Here is a 17,593-nt window from a genome sequence, read left to right as displayed (position 1 = left end):
ACTTTATGAACACACATGCAGGATTGATTTTACTGGCGGTCCACTGAAAAAAATTACACCACCACTGTGAACCAGCTCTTCTCCCCCAGCAATCCATGACTCAAGGACTCTAAATAGCCCTGACTACCATTGAGTTCATTAATGACTGAAGCGAGGCCTTTTGATTGTGTGGTGAAGAGGGTTTTTTTTTCGTGCTGGATGATTGATGTTTTCAAAGATAATGATGAAGCTTGTTATATTTCAGACTGTGAAGTGGGAGGAAGTTAAAGGCATTAACTGACTCTCTGAAAACACTTTTCTGCAGCATTTTTTTTTTTTTTTAAAGATTTCTTCGGCTCCAAAGAGGTTCTGGCAAACCGCCCGGCGCCTCGGGGGGGAAGGCGGCAACTTGCTCACACTGTTTACAGTGGGGGCGGGGAGCTGCTGACGTCAACTGGGGACATTGTCGGGCGGTGGAAGGAATACTTTGAGGAGCTCCTCAATCCCACCAACACGTATCCCAGTGAGGAAACAGAGCCGGGGGCCTCGGGGGCGGATCGTCCAATTTCTGGGGCAGAAGTCGCCAAGGTAGTGAAAGAACTACGTGGCGGCGGAGCCCCGGGGGTGGACAAGATTCGCCCTGGATACCTCAAGGCTCTAGATGTTGTAGGGCTGTCCTGGCTGACATGCCTCTGCAACATTGCGTGGACATCGGGGGCAGTGCCTCTGGAGTGGCAGACCGGGGTGGTGGTCCCCATCTTCAAGAAAGGGGACCAGAGGGTGTGTTCCAACTACAGGGGGATCACACTCCTCAGCCTACCCGGTAAGGTCTACGCCAGGGTGCTGGAGAAGAGGGTCCGGTCGATAGTTGAACCTTGGATTGAGGAGAAGCAATGTGGTTTTCGTCCCGGATGCGGAACCGTGGACCAGCTCTTTACCCTCACCAGGGTGCTGGAGGGGGCATGGGACTTCGCCCAACCAGTCCACATGTGTTTTGTGGATTTGGAGAAGGCTTACAACCGTGTCCCCAGGGGCATCCTGTGGGGGGTGCTCCGGGAGTATGGGGTTGGTGGCCCCTTGCTAAGGGCCATCCAGTCCCTGTACCGAAGGAGCATGAGTCTGGTTCGCGTGGCTGGCAGTAAGTCGGACCTGTTCCCGGTGAGGGTTGGACTCCGCCAGGGCTGCCCTTTGTCACCGGTTCTGTTCATAACTTTTATGGACAGAATTTCTAGGCGCAGCCGAGTGGTGGAGGGTGTCAGGTTCGGTGACGGGAGGATCTCGTCCCTGCTCTTTGTGGATGACGTGGTCCTCCTAGCTCTATCGAACAGAGACCTCCAGCTCTCGCTGGGACGGTTCGCAGCTGAGTGTGAAGCGGCTGGGATGAGAATCAGCACCTCCAAGGGTGGATTGCCCACTCCAGGTCGAGGGGGGAGGTCCTGCCTCAGGTGGAGGAGTTTAAGTATCTCGGGATCTTGTGCACGAGTGGGGGTAGGATGGAGTGGGAGATTGACAGGTGGATTGGGGCGGCGTCAGCAGTGATGTGGGTGCTTAACCGGTCCACTGTGGTGAAGAGGGAGCATAGCCAGAAAGTGAAGCTCTCGATTTACCAGTCGATCTACGTTCCAACCCTCACCTATGGTCATGAACTCTGGGTAATGACCGAAAGAACGAGATTGCGAGTACAAGCGGCCGAAATGAGTTTCCTCCGCAGGGTGGCTGGGCTCAGCCTTAGAGATAGGGTGAGGAGCTCGGACATCCGGGAGGGACTCAGAGTAGAACCGCTGCTCCTCCACATCGAGAGGTGCCAGTTGAGGTGGTTCGGGCATCTGGTAAGGATGCCTCCCGGACGCCTCCCTTGGGAGGTGTTTCGGGCATGTCCAACCGGGAGGAGACCTTGGGGCCGCCCCAGGACACACTGGAGGGATTACATCGCCCGGCTGGCCTGGGAACGCCTCGGGGTTCCCTCGGAAGAGCTGATGGAGGTTGCTGGGGAGAGGACTGTCTGGACTTCTTTGCTGAGGCTGCTGTCCCCGCGACCCGGACCCGGATAAGCGGAGGACGATGAGACGAGACAAGACGAGATTATTTTTGTTGGCTTTTTTTGCGTTTTATGACAGGACAGAAGGTGAAATGGGGAGACAGAGAGAGAGTGGGGACTGGCATGCAGCAAAGGGCCGCGAGCCGGATTCAAACCCACGGCCGCTGCAGCGAAGCAATGCCTCTGCAGCATATTTTTGGATTTATAATGTATCAGTATACTGAATCAGCGTCAGACACGTCAGTGCCCATTGGTGAGAGAAATCACTATGATTGACAGTTAAACTCAATGCAGGAGAAGAGAAGTGAAGTAGGCAAACAAACAACTTAAGTCAAGATGGTGTGAGATCGAAATAATATATAAGAGGTAAGATTGTTTTTAGCCAGAGCTCTCAAGCAAAAATGGTTTGAAATTGTTTGTGTTGTTGTTGGTAAATGGTAAATATCCTTTGTTTTTTCAGCATCAGGTCAGTTGTTAATGCTAACTGGCTAGCAAGCATCCTGAATCCATCCTGTAGGTCTTTCGGTTTCCCTTTTTGAATGGCAAATACAGACAATTGCTGCCTACTGCTATGGAGAGTACTTTCCTCTCACAAAGGCGCTGAACATACGTGCTTGTTCGCAGTTGACTGCGGTGACTTGCGGTGTGTTCAAATGCAATTTTTCGGCCGAGACCCAAGCAATGTAGGGCAACTCAACAGGTGGCATTCGTCGCCAGTATTTCTTGGTTGTCGGTTTGGTGTGTCTGGGCCTTTAAAAGGCAAAGCGTGTCAAATTCCTGAAAATACAACAAAATGATTTCCAGCTACTAAAAAATTTTTAAGCAAATTAACCGAGGACAGAAGCTGCACTCAGGCTTCACACTCTAAATGTCCATATAATAGTAACTCTTTAAATGTACTGTGTAAAGGCCCTTGGCATGGAATAATCTGGAACCTTCAGTCAAAAACACTTTTTATGAATTTAAAACTTTAATACAGATGCAAATGGATTACAACCTGTCAGTAGCCCCATATTCAGCTGTAGGAGTCCAGTACTGTATGCTGGCCTGACTTACCTGCCCACCCACAATCACACAAACCGAAGCCCTTACACAGACACATCTTTGGCTTTTCATGTTGTTTTCACACTCCCAATCTCAGAATCAGTCCAATGGAGCAGATCAAATCAAATTAATCATGATTCATCATCATACAAGGGAAAACCTCTCAAGCCGACTGCATACAAGCAGTTTCAAGTGTTACTAATAAAAAACAGCATCCTTTCTGCATGCTGTAATCTTATTCAGGAAATATATAAAAGCTCACCACAGATGAAGCCCTCGTCCTCTCCTAAAGCACAGTCGGTGTGGAAGTTGCACACTTGGCTCTGGTCGATGCAGCCTCCTGAGTTTATACAGTAGAAAGATTCCCCACAATCCGCATCCAACGCGATTTCCTCGTGTTCTGCATTCCAGCAACAACACAATAATTATACAATACTATACATCCTCATTATGGAGAACTAATCCTGACATACTGTAAAGATTACTACATTTAGAAGTCATTTAACCCTGAAGTTGGGAATGTATGTTTCTTTAACGGAACAGTAGGACATTTGGGTCAACATGCTTATTTGCTTCATTGCTGAGTGTTCAAAGAGAGGGCTGGAGAATGGAGATCAACACCACTTTAATATCCGAACTTTAAATATGAGCTACAGCTGGCTGCCAGTTAGCTTAGTTTAGCACAAAGACTGGGATCAAGAGGAAACAGCTAGCCTGGCTCTGGTCCAGAGGTAACAAAATCTCAGACTACAAGCACCTCTTAAGTTCACTAATTACCTCATTTGTTTATTGGTTCAAAAAAAGGGTAAAAATGACAAAATGTTGTTCAATTCAATTCAATAGAAATTAGGGTTGTCACGATACTAAAATTTCAAACTCGATATCGATACCCAGGAAAATATTCAACACTCGATACCATTTTCGATACAGCAGCAAAAAATTAAGAGGCATGTCATTTTTTAAATAAAGATCAGAACAGTAACATCAATGATAACAACAAAAAATCCCCCCAAAATGAATAACAACCAGAAACAAGATCTGTCCATACAAATGTATTTATCTACAGCCCTGTTTATTTTCTGTGCTTCTGGTGAATTGGCACCATATTTTCGTTGCTGATCAAATAGAGTTGGTAGTTTAGGCTCAGGACGCTCCTGTTTCTACCTCACTGTGATCAGAGAACCAGGGCTTACGGGAGAAACCAAGCGTTTTTTCAGCTTCAATCTGTGACTTTACAGTTAACATAACTTTTCAGACACACATAATTGTGTTGTCCTGTTAAACTAACATTGTCTATTAATGTTACAGACGGGCATGAGTGATGAAGTTTTCTGCTTAGCTCCCACATTAACGTTAGAAGTTATATATTAGTTTGATGCTGGCGACACCAGCTGCTCAGCTGCTAGTGAGGGCAGGGGCTGTACCCGCCGTCTGCAGCGTGCTGTGTTCACTTCACTAAATATTTCCAAAGAGCGCTTTTTCCTTTATCATTTTTGACCAAAACTGGCTGCTCTGATCCTCCTGCAGCCGCGCTGGCCATATTACAGCAACAAATGTGTGCATGCGACGACAACAAGTCGGGTTGCAGTGAAGGCTCTGTGCCTGCCAGAAGCTGCCTGCACAGCTCGTGTCCGTCGGACCCGTCGTGTGCGCCCGACAGGCACTGAGGTGGCGTGCACTGTTAGTATCGATACTTTTGTAAATTAGTATTGTATCCGGATACAGCGTTTGAGTATCAATACTTTTGACAACCCTAATAGAAATCTGTTTATCCCGATGTGAATTCTTGTGCCAGAGAATGCTCCAAATTAACATTTACAGGAGGTTATGTGCTAGACTTTCTTGGCCAGGAGCAGGAACGTTCTGGAGTCTACGCTGGTTGCCTGGCAATGTCTCCAAGCCAAGAACCAGTCAGCCAAAAGCATATTTCTATACCTGCCTAATTTATTTACAGGGCCTGGAGTATGGAGGCTTTTACATGCCTAAGTAATTACCAGTGTTCGTATGCTTTCCACTTAATGCATAAAAAAACGCAATATAAATAATGTGTATTGTATTTCACTTTATATCTTTGTTTGGTTTGTTTAAATTTAGGCATTAAAAATGTTACATTTTCAGAATCTAAAAGTGGAAAGAGACAACTTTCCCCGCCTTACATTTCAAAGTGGTGTTATTGTTGATGGCATCACTGTCCCAAAGAGAACTAGATCACTGTCGGTTGCCTCAGAGCCTAGCAAGTACCAGCAACACAGAACATACTGGATTTTGTTTTCCAAAGTTATTTTGGTTGTTTCACTGTCCTCAATTTCTGCTACTGCGGATATAGTAATGGCAAAAAACGTAATGATACTCCTTGGTAACTGGGGATAGCTATCCATAGCTACTGGGGGAAACAAAAGCACCATCCTTCTATCTGTTTAGGTTGTACAATGGTTGATGTACCGCCTTTGTGCTGTACATCAAGCCTTCTTTTTCCCAGGTGATCTTACCCGGTGGAAGAGAAGTAGAGCGAAAGTGAGACACATAAGGAGCAAATTTTAACACTGATGGTGTCATTATTTTATAGCCATTATAAAAAACTTGTCTATATCCACTTCATAATTAACTTATCAGCAAAGAGTAAACTATTCAGTGTCTCCCTTTTCAGCTGCTGTGGAAACTTTAAAAAGAGTTCCCCAAACATGTGCCACTGGTTTTCAGTTCAAACAAACTGTACAGCTGCTTCCCTGTGTTTGCTCTGTTTGGTCAAGGGTGCTTATCAGAGAAAAAATACTGCCTTAGTGACTGGTTTGAACAGAAATCAGTAAATCACAGCTCTATAGAACATGATGAACTCACCTGATTCAGCGTCTAGGAGCTCCAGATTGTCCAGAGCCACAGTGGCTCCATCTTCCCCCAAACAGGAAGTGTAGAGCAGGATCACCTGAAAGGGCTCGTGCACAATACCAATCGCTGTCTCCAGAATTTCCCACTCAGCCCTGCATAAACCAATCAGAGAAATGCCTTTTAACGTCAGCCGTAGGAATTCACAACTTCCTTCTTTAGTTGTTGGCTTCTATGGAATAATTCCAAGACACTGCATTTCACATTAACAACAAAAACAATCATTGCAATCAGTAATAAGAAAGGCTTGAAAAGTTAGGGACCCTATCATTTTTGTAAAAGTCTGGGTGGTCAGATGTACTGGCAGCATCCCTTTGATGTCACAAAGCAACCACAGTCACCTGCTGTCAATCACTGGGCTAACATAGTTAAGAAAATTAGCTAATGGCATTAGCAAACTGAAAAAATAGGTTATGATGATCAGCTGCGGTTCTTCAAACCGGATGTTGATATCTTTGGTGAAGCATGCCTTAGCAGAAGCAGCCAATATTAAAATATTTTTCATGTTATAATAGATCTCAAAGAAAAAAACTGAACGTCCGTTTCTAGCTGTTTGGACAACTAACAAAAAGCAGGGTGACTTAGGGCTGTTTCCTTCATATCCATTGAAACAGATTACAAAAGCACACCTCTCAGGCCAAAGCAAAATTAAACCATCATGACAAGAGTCCATAAATAGTTTTTGTTACACTTAAGCCCTCTGTTGTTTTCAAGGTAAAAACTTTTACTTCTTGAGAAACATTTGCAATCTACTTCAACTTAAAGCCTGCATCTTCTATCAGTTGTGACCTTCATATTTTGCTCTTTTACCGGCACATTGTTACCTTTTCTGGCACAGTACTGACACCATTGTCCATATGCAGTCAGCAGAAATGCCTATCACAACACTCCCACAGTTGTGGCATGTACATCATCCACATCATACATACAATACAGCTCATGGAAAAATGTATCTATTGGTCAAAACCCTACAGGGCACCTGTACACAGTATAATCCATCTGTCACCTTGCTATATTATTTTTCTGTCCTATCTGACACATAGCTCACACAAAGCTGGGCTGCGTTGAGCTGTTATTGCAACAGTCGTACTACAGTGACATCACAGAGCACGGCCCCACATTATTTTCTTTTCATCTCAAAGTGCCACCCACAGAAATGCCACTGTGTAATGCCGCCTTTACTGAACTTTACTTCCCCTATTACAAATCCACCTCTCAGAGTCCATTTCTAAAAATACACCCATGCTGTCACGGCTCCAAACACACTGTACATTAAATTGAGTGGGTGAGTAATGTTTCACTACCGGGAACATACAGTAAAATGAAGATAATGCACAACATCTAGGGGCAATTTCCAGGGCCATTAAGCCTCTGTTTTGCTTGAAAAATGTCCAATTAGGATAGTTGCTTACTTCTGAAAACACTCAGTGCAGGTAAACGTCGACACACGCAGCACCACAAAGATGTGTCGCAACGCACGGGAACTGTGGTTTAAATAGAGAACGCATCTAGAGGCTACATGTGCAGGTTAGCATGCGATTAATAGTGGGTTGACTAAATGAAACCACTGTCTGTGTGTGTCTCATAATGGAATTGCTCAGTCCATTACTGCAGAGACACTAACAAAGCCAATGTACAAACTTATTGCATATGCCCATCCATCCCTCTTCTGTCCTAACCAATTATATATAAATTCATTTCCAGAGTCTGCATCTAGACACATGAATGCTTTTAGCTGCTCTGAAGATGGGTGTGCTTCAGCATTAGATCAATAGGAAATACCTGTCCCCTTTCCCCAAACAATACACAGGGGACCGCTGTTCCCACACAGCCACAACTCTACAGTTTGTTCCACATGACAGCTAAGAAACATTTTCTTTATTCAACTTTAGAACCACAGAGGAAAACAGTATTAGTTTCTGTGCCCTTGCTCCGTCTGAGGGCCTGTGTCACATTTCATTGCAGTGTATCTAAACTCCCTTTTATTTATTTCACAGGCTGGACCTCAACTTGACAAGCACTTCAATCAGTAAAGATGCAGGGCTGTGCTTTCTGACACTAATTAAATGGACATGTTGTGCAGCAAAAAAACAACAACAACAACGAATAACTATCCTGCACAAATCGCAGAGGCATGGAGAGCCTGTTTCTGAGTGTGCTTGCTGACCTGCGGTCATCACGTCTCCTGTGTTTGAGAGCCACAGAGCGAACCGCTGAACCTGAGCGCACTGGTTTAATCAGGAGCATGAGGTTCTTCACCACTGAGCTGGGGTCATACAGAGCCACCTGGAAGATGCAGTTCTCATGGGTTGCTGGTAAGACCGGGCTGGTTAAGTGGTACTCGCATCTCCCAGAGGCCTCGGCAGCAGGAGAGGGGCTTAGGAGAAGGAAGTGCCCTTGGGTAATAAAACAGAGGAGAAATGTCATGCATGACTGTTTTAATGTAACCTCAGAATACTGTCACTTCTGTAAATCACTTGAAGAATGCTTTAACATTAGAACAAATCTAAGACTAGGCATAAGATATACTAAGGACAAAATCAAAATAAAAGTCAAGGCAGATGCACCAATAGATTCAACAGAGTTTTGAGTAAGTCCAAATATCCCCTACTGGGTTTTCTAACCTATAGATACATTTCAAAGAAGAGAAAGGCATGAGCAGTATCCTGAAGCACTCATTTAGTTTCTCCCCAGTGAGTTTCTGCTCTCTTACCATTAGAGCCTCTCCGTGAGTTGTCGGTCATTGGCATCATCCCCGCCAGAGTGCTCTCTGGTTGCTGTGGTGACACCACTGACCAGTCACTTTGGTCGCTGTGATTTGATAAAGTCCAGAGGCACAGTGATTCAAAATCACAGCTAGCATCTGAAAGACAGGGAGATGAAAGTGTAGCTTGTAATTAGATGGGTAAACATTCAAAGATTGACTAAACACTGTAAGGAAATCAGAAAAAAACACAGTGGTTAATGTAATGTCACAGTGGCATTTCATTATCAGATATGTTGTCCTGGTATAGGGACATGTTAATGCTCTACTTCTCTGTCTGTTTGTTTTTCATATTTTGTGGGTTGAATGTGTTGAGTGCCAAATTTTGTGGACACAGTAAATCATTGGATCTTTCTGTTTCACGCAAACAAGTGTTCAAAAAGAAAAAAAGGAGGACACATCTCATGTCATTTATAGCTGCTAAAACAATGCTTATATATTACTTATTTTTTATATTTAGACAAATACGACATAGTATTTTTGACCTAATATGCGCATTGTATGATTTCTTGCACAAAAACACGATTCAACAGACTAAATATTGAATTTCCAAAAGCCAACTGATCAACAATAAATTGCAGAGAACAAACAGAATATGAGATTCCCCCCAAAAATGAGCCAACAGTGACTTCTATGAATGCCAGAGGGGAGATCAAAAAAAATGTTTTTAGTTTGTTTTCTAGGGATCATAAGAAATGTATGCAATGATCTCAACATAAAAAGATGTTTTTCTGAGGGTATGAAATCCTTAAAAAAATAAACACATGACGCCATTCACCAAGACTACTGTACAAAACCAGCTCAATGTTTCATTTAAATACCAAAAAAAAAAAGTTTACATTTTAAGTTTTCTGGCTCCAGAACTGCCTCAAAATACACACAGTGATACAAGTACCAGATGCTTTCCATTAGAGCAGTCACTGTGGTTCATAAAAAACAGCAAAGTTGTGTTAAATAATGGTGTCCCGGAGACACACCTGGATCATGACCTCCACATGGACTAATTACTTCCTTGGCTCATGGCCCATATTTCCTCTAAATTTGATTGAATTCCCAAATCTGCTTAAAAGCCAAACAGACAGACCCTTTGTGAAATTTTGAGTGATTGTGCGTCTCTGTGCTGGGGGAGTTGGTGGGGGTTGATGAACAGGAAACATAAAGGCGTACAAGGCGTACGAGACATCATGTGATAGTTGGAGAGGAAACTGCCACTACAGCTAATATGGCAAACAACCATAGGAATCCCTCTGGGGACAAAGGACAGAAATATGAGGAGTATTATTAAGTTCTATTTTCATTGAAAGCCACTTTAATTTCTTTCTGTCATACATCGGCCTAAAAATAAGCTTCCTTTGATCAAAAATAATCTAAAAAATGGTTTCCTGGTGTCAGCATGCTGCGTGTGTGGCTTTGTTATTTAAATTTCACCATCTAACAAAGCAGCGTGGTTACACCTCGAGTCATCGTGAGTAGTTTCCTATTCCTAAAGTTTCTCCTGGTGAGTAATTGTCTTTGGAAATGTAGGATTTCCACATCTTCACAGAAGTCTCCCAGTGCTGGATGTGAACTAAACACTGTTAAAGTTTCCTCGCTTAACTTTGCTTTCCAGTCAAGCCAATCAGATAACTGTTATCACATTATATTTGTCTGTAACACAGTAATGTAATGTGTTACTATTCCTAATAGCAATCCTAATCACATTACAGTTACTAATCAAACTATTATATCATTATTGTGTTTCAGGTTTTTCTTCTTGAAATGCCTGTGTGTCCCTTTGTATTATTCTGTGCCCCGTCTCCAAATTCAAAGGTTTTTGTGGGTCTGTGAACACATCTTTTAATGAGTTCTTATTTTTCTCCTCGACACTTATAGGCTATGTACAGAACAGCTAAATGTTCCTTTTGTTCAGCTTAGTTGTCCTTGTTTTTTTAGCTGTATTTCTATTTCTGTGTAACTGTGAGAAAAACAAACAAAAAATATTCTTTGTGTATACATACCTGACCAAAAAAACTGATCCAGAAATCTGTCCAAAAGAGCGTGACAGGTACTGCTAACTGAGGAGAGACAGACAGACAGAGAGAGTGGTTGGTTTCATTCGTTGTTATGCTTCTGTAGGGAAGACAGACACACATACAGCACTTCAAGCTGCTATACAATGCATTTCAATCATTGAAATTAGTTTGAAAATCGCTGAGGAAACAAATAGATGCCTGGCAGCCAGAGCAACTCAGTTCCAGTGTGTATTTGAGGACATGGCTGTAAACCCTGCCCAGAGGACATTAATAACAACAACAACAACAACAACAAAGTCTGCAGTTGACAGAGAATTTCCCAAACTTAGAAAATTAAAAGATGTGTCAATGTCATGCATTTTAATTAAGCTGAGGACTCTAAATTGCCTGCCGGTGTGGTGGTGAGTGTGGACTCTATGTGTCAGCCCTGTTATGGACTGGCGACCTGTCCAGGATGTACTCTGTCTTCTTAATGAATAAATAAAAACAAATTAAAAAAAAGAAATAAAGTAAATTAAAATACACATTGTTGATTCTATTTCCTTTCAATGCAGGCATTCACTGTGTCTTACATTAAAGCTCCTTTCCCTATAGACAAAAAAAAAAATCTATTCACACCCACAACTGGCATTTGATTTTCATGGTAAAGGTCACAATCGTTATTCATTCTCAGAGCAAATGACTCTGCATTAGTCATGGGTAATTATCGGCGTAAGCTTCGACCGGCTTCAGTTGTGACTGACGGAAATACAACACCCAGGTGGACGCGCTGCCACAAAATCCCATCGGTTTCTGTCCAAACAGCGCTTGAGCATCATTCAAAATTTTGTTGAAACTGAGTTTGAGAGACAGACTGAATAAGTAAGAGATATAGAAAAGAAGAAACCATTGAAGCAGTTTTCATTGGCTTCCATGCTGCTTTCTACTGCTTACTAACCTGTTTTCTGGCCCATCTGTGACGACAAACATGACACACAGAAAGGTATACTTGGTCACATGGCTCTGGTGTACTGGCAGAGTCTAGCGCCTATTTTTAATGCGTTTTTGCACATTTAAAAACCAGCAAACGTGATAACTCTGGTGCGAATAGTTTATGATCAAGCTAAGTGAGGTTCTGGCACCATTTCACCTACTAGTGAGTTGCATCAAAGGGACGAAATGGCAGCAAAGGAAGATATTTTTGTATAAACCAACACATTTATTTACACTATGCCTGAAACAACAGTTTTATGCAAGATGCTCAACGTGATTAAATTTCCTTTCACATCTTTGCCTGATGGCACTTGAGGGACATTTGTGTGACCAACCTCTCAGTGCATTAGCTGTAGATGAGGCAATATGGAGGCAATTTACCAGTTCTGAACTCTGGATCATTTGACGCCATTCCCCATGAGAGCCCTTTTCTTGCCTTACTCTGTAGCTTGTTACTTACAAATGACCTGATCAGATATGCCGATGGATTTCTGATTACTCTAACTCTCTTGCAGTTTAGAAAACTCACTTGTCATGAGCAGATGTGTAGGGAAGCTGTTTTGTTTTGATAACAAAGTATCTTGAGGAAACAAAAGGCCTCATTATACATAAAGATAATGGAGATGATTTCCAGATAAAGGGATTAACAAAAAAGTATTGAAGGTTAGGTGAATTCGCCCTTGGATGTTAATGTACCTCTTATCCTGCAGTTTTATTTACACACTAAAATCTCTCTAAACAACGTCAACCTTCTGCCCAGATGAAAGATGCTCTGACTTAATAAAAGTCCTGATACTTCCTCACCTCGGTACAGGTCAGCATCAGTTTGTGATCTCACAGCAATGAGTTTCATGAGCAGTACTTTAGAGACTTTATTTGCCTGTGGTTTGACTTCTCATGCTGCCCTCATGGAATCAGAATGGTCTAACCAAAGTCAGATGGTTAAACAACATCTGAGACCTCTTACCCCAACACCTACGTCTGACATTTTTATAATGTTACTTGGTCTGACATTCACAAAGGTGGGACAGTAAGCAGGGCTTGAACTTTGCTCTCAAGCACATGAGCCCTTTGGGGGATACATTGTGCAAACAAGGGTACCCCCATCGAAACCTTTTATTGGTCCTGGCTGTTTGGGAACTGAGAAGTATCCGCAGACACTGTTCAAGGCTTTAAAAACATCTGGAACGAACAATGGATATTTTTCCAGGGGTAAAAATATCTATATTTTGATTTAAAGTTGACAATGTGTAATTGTGTCCTTCTAAAATACACCAAAGTTGAACATAGAGAGGACAGTTCTCAATTAGTAAGTCTCTATCTATAAAAGTAAGTGTGATTTAAATTCAGGTTAGCGTACCTACACCAGTCTTTTCTCAGGCCAGTGCATGCTGGGAACAGCCTCAGTCCCTACAATCCTGAACATGACAAGCTGAGAAAGGGCCGATGAGTTGATCCAAAAATAGGGCCCCTGCAGACTGACCAAACACTCAGAACAAATGACCCACAGACATGGTCTTGTTCTAAAGGATGACTGAGAGGCAGGGGACTTTACACGTGACATGACATTGAACAAACTAACCAGCATGACCAGTGGACAGTGAGAGAGTTGATCATGTCTGAGTGGGTCAATGCAACTTAACTTGTGTAATGGCCTCTGAACAGTGACATTACTGTTCTCTGGAGCCTGAAAGGCAAGGTCACACATGTCAAGCAAGACAAATTAGAGATAATAAGAAGACAGTTTATAAAAAGCAGTTAGTAATATGAATGATTAAGGGTTAATGGGTCATGTATTTAAAAGGCAGGCTGGCTATTCATCTGTAATTATGGAATAAAAGCAGCTATGGATAGATGTCCGAGTACGGAAACCGGAAAATTTTAATAGTTCTCAAAACAGGGGGATTCAGTCAAATAACAAACATTAGCATGCTATTATTAACATAAAACAGCAAACGGTTGCTTTGGGAATCCCCCTAGAAGTCAAACCTCAATTCATTTCCGCTCACTTGTTCCCTTTTTACCGTTTCAACTTTGGATTTTAAAAATTAAGGGGAGAAAATGAAATGAACATGATGTTATTCTCTTTTATGAAAAAGAGCATGATTGAACTGCCTCATCTTCAGTCAACAGAGCAGCTACTTGCTTTGATGGCAATCCAGGATGCTGGCTGGTATGGGCTTTGAACAGAGTGTGACTTTGAACTTTGTCAGTTCTTTGGAAAGCAGCGTCAGAGCAGGGGGCCCCGAATGTTTTAGGTTTTTAAAATACCTTCAACTTTGTGTCACTCAGATAATATCATATGCCCATGTTGTGTATTCTATTATGTTATTCCCCATAGAAACCTAATATAATTGAGTAGACCTTGCTTTTGTTGGCTTAAAATTCAATTGAGAGTGCTGACAAACACATTTAGCCATCTGTGCATTGTTTGGGATCTAGGGCTGTACCCAAATATGGATATTCGAATATTCGTTTCTATGGGTAAGTATTTGTTATGAAAATTTGGTATTCGATATTTGTTTTTTTTTTAATTTACTTTTTTTTTTAAACATTTTTTGGTGCTAAATGTAGTCTTTTTGTTGTTGGTAAATGTAAGTTATCAATAAAAATCAAAACTTTTAAATTGCATTGTTAAAAATGTGAAAATATAGTATCGCCTACCAGCTGAGCTTGTGTGCACGGCACGCTTGAGCGCATCCGTCTGAGGCTGTGGATCAATGCCAAGTTTTACCACTTTATCACTATTCCCTCTAACTTGTAGCTGTTTTTTCGTTATCTTTTGAATTTAATATGAATTATGGAACCGTTTTTGTCAACGTTTGTTTCCCCCGTTTTGTACAATAAATTATTGTTTAAAGTTTCAACAAGTTTCTTTTGGAGTGCGTGACACAAGTGTGTTTTGAAAACGACCGCGGACTGTCACCTGCTCAACGCATCAGTACCTTCGGATGCCATGACAGTAATAGATTACAGATTAATAGATTATAATAATAATGTCAAAATATCATTTACAGATCGATTTAACAGACGATCACTGCTGCCCGACCCGCAGGTCCATTTACAGGTCCCGCGGGTTACGGGTTGACCCGCGCATCACTACTCAGTCTATAAATGCTGTACACACAACACTAAGGCTATAGACATTATATTCTATTCAGGTCGGCAGAACCAGCAGCGCATCGGCTCTACAGTGCACGGCACTGCTAATTAATAATTTTATTGCAGCACAGAGTGCAACTTGTTTCAACAGTTCCGATTTAATCACAAGACAAATTAAACAGGATGACTAGCCAATGTGAAAATCAAAAGAAAGCACAGAATAATGTACTGAAGGAGACTGTTGTGCCATCACATTTTTTTGTGGTTTGAGAGCAAAGATCCGGTCGCCACTGTGCAAAACTCCGCAATACAATTAGGTCCGAAAACCCCCCGGAGTCCCCAGCCTTATTGGGATCATTGATTTGTAATTAGAGCAGAGCCCAATAACAATTTTTTCTTGCAACTATCATGTTTTTCCATAATTATGTACAGATTTTAGGCATTATCTTCAATGGACTGAGATAAGGTGCATACAGCTGCTGTAAATGGGGAAAAACATCTCTGAGGGACCATGCCAGACCCCGCATAGGTCTGGACTGAGCCCTGAAAGCCTGCACTGTCTGGCCCCGCCCCTGGTAGAAAGCACACGCTGTCTCAGTTTAAGACTAAGTAGTTTCTTTGGACAAAGGCTGTATCAAAGTCTAAACAGCTCCCTGAACTCAAAGCTGCTGGTGGCTGTTGTTTAGTTTAATTTCAAGGTTGGGACTTTATGGTGGAAGCTGCAGATCCCGAAAAGTTCAAGACAGTCATCTCATCTAATGTTCTCTGACAGAAAGGCCACTTATGGACCTGACCGCCAGTAAAACGTCCATGTTCCAGCTGTCTCCCACAGTCTCATCTTTCATTTCTCCCTCAGAGGATTGAGTTCACCCCACAGTAAAATGTGTGACAATGAAGATATCTGGGCTTGTTTACGGAGCTTTCTGGAAAATGTTTGTGTCAGTAGTGGCAGCCTGTTGGGTCAAATAAACCTAAAACACAGCAGCACCAGCAGGTCTCAGATCAATAACCTGGTGATAAGGCCGTTCTTGGATGCATGGTGTTTTTCCATCTGTTTCAGCACTTCACACATCCCCTGCATAGCAGGTAGAGTGTTCACCAGGTTCACCATTGTAATTTAGTGTTTTAAAATGCTAACATTTGATACTTACATGGATGTATTCTAAGATCTGAATACTGGTCCCTAAGCCAGCGCCTATTCAGTTCAATGAGAATTGCTAGCCTGGCACAGACACCAAAAAAGTTTCTAGCTTCCAGGTTTATTTTTGCAGTATGGGGCCCACTGAATATGCACAGGAGTGATTAGTAGAGTTCCCGCTCAGTCGCTTTTCTTGGCTGGAGGAAAGATTTGCAAATATAAAACACCACAGATTGAGAATTCACAAAAGAAAGAGTCGTAACTGTCCTTGCTTGCCATTTGAGGTCTCCTGTCAACAGTTTTACAGACCTCTCTTTTATAATAGTGGTCTATGGGAAAAATGCCTTTTGGCCACTGGGAAAAATCAAAGCAAGGCCGAGTGGTGTTACTGGGGGCCTGGCTAATGAGCAGTAAACACAAAATAAAGCATAGGCTGTTGGGAATTTCATTAGTTTCACAATTAAAATTAGGACAACTTGGCTATTAAAATAAAATTAATTCCACTTATTCTTCTTTCTTGTCAAACCCCGGTACCTACATTACCCATAATGCAACTTGGGCTACCAACAGCTCATTTCGAGATTCAGGTGTGTTATGCTAGCAGTGTCTAATGTAGATTTGAGCCACCAGCCTCAAATGGAGATGAGGAGTGGGCTATAAAAGTCTAGGAAGCTCACACTCCTTTCTAACTCCGCACACAGATTTTTTCTTTTTTTGGTTGTCTCAAAACATCAAGTCTTGACCTCAGTTACAGCACTTGCGAGTATATATCAGACTTTAAACAGCTCCTCCTGGAGTCACAAAATACTTTTTGAGGATATTTCACGCATGTAATCCTCCCCAAGACCTGCTACAACTCACCACCATTAACAGTTGAGTTAACGATAAAGAATGCTGCATGAGTTTTTTACCTGGTGAAAGTGCAGAAATGAGACATGTTTCCAAAGAGAACATTTCTAACAAATGGAGGGCTGCCCCCTGAAAGTCAGAGATTTGAATCATCAGTCAGAGGCCCCCCAGTCGACTAAGATTATTTCAAGTCGAGCAGTCATTTTTTGTTTGTTTTTTGCTGTGCGTTATACTCCTGGGGATGTTTTGGTCCCTGGAATTTGCTGCAGAGTAAGCGCTCCTAAATTTCACAATACCCGTTGGTACAATCAGCTGCGTCCACAATGCAGCGGCAAAGAGGGGGAGAGTCTTTGCACCGTACGGCTCCGAAATAACATTATCATCCCTCTCCTGCTTAGAAGTAGTGAAAATACAGCTCACAGCAACTTAATACAAAACAGTCTCTTGCTTTTTTAAGTCTGGTGACAGAAAAATATGTTGTTGTACATTCCCAATCCATTGTTAGCGCAGTTAGCTTGTTTACGAAATCACATGAATAATGCTGTCACACTGAACATCCCACTGAGCCTCGTTCAAACTTTACAACTGCTTATGAAAAAGAAAAAAATGTATCATTGAATATTTATATTAAAAAAAACAAATCTGATTCAAATGACATTATTCTAAATCGGGTACCGCCTTAGACAAATGTATAAGTGCAATATGGAAGTCTAAAATCCCAAGAATCCATCTCTATATAGTTTGTGCTTAGTCATCATCAGCCGAGACAGAGAAGCTTCATCTTTCTGGAGCCGCCTGCTTAACAAAGTCTT

The 17,593-nt window shown here is 42.2% G+C and overlaps 1 protein-coding gene across 1 annotated transcript in view; it reads right to left on the bottom strand.

The window, feature by feature from the left end:
- ltk (leukocyte receptor tyrosine kinase) overlaps positions 1 to 17,593 on the bottom strand; it is an 86,236-nt gene that overhangs the window by 45,661 nt on the left and 22,982 nt on the right. The window contains exons 2-6 of the mRNA XM_050061612.1: positions 10,706 to 10,762; positions 8,658 to 8,807; positions 8,112 to 8,340; positions 5,900 to 6,039; positions 3,324 to 3,461 (exon numbers count right to left, since the gene is read on the bottom strand). Coding sequence (XP_049917569.1) covers positions 3,324 to 3,461; positions 5,900 to 6,039; positions 8,112 to 8,340; positions 8,658 to 8,807; positions 10,706 to 10,762 — 714 coding nt within the window. The remainder of the gene's footprint in view (positions 1 to 3,323; positions 3,462 to 5,899; positions 6,040 to 8,111; positions 8,341 to 8,657; positions 8,808 to 10,705; positions 10,763 to 17,593) is intronic.

Source organism: Epinephelus moara, chromosome 14, assembly GCF_006386435.1.
Source record: "Epinephelus moara isolate mb chromosome 14, YSFRI_EMoa_1.0, whole genome shotgun sequence".
Classification (NCBI taxonomy): Eukaryota; Metazoa; Chordata; class Actinopteri; order Perciformes; family Serranidae; genus Epinephelus; species Epinephelus moara.
The sequence above is the reverse complement of the archived record's forward strand: the minus strand, read 5'-3'. Positions and strand labels throughout refer to the sequence as shown.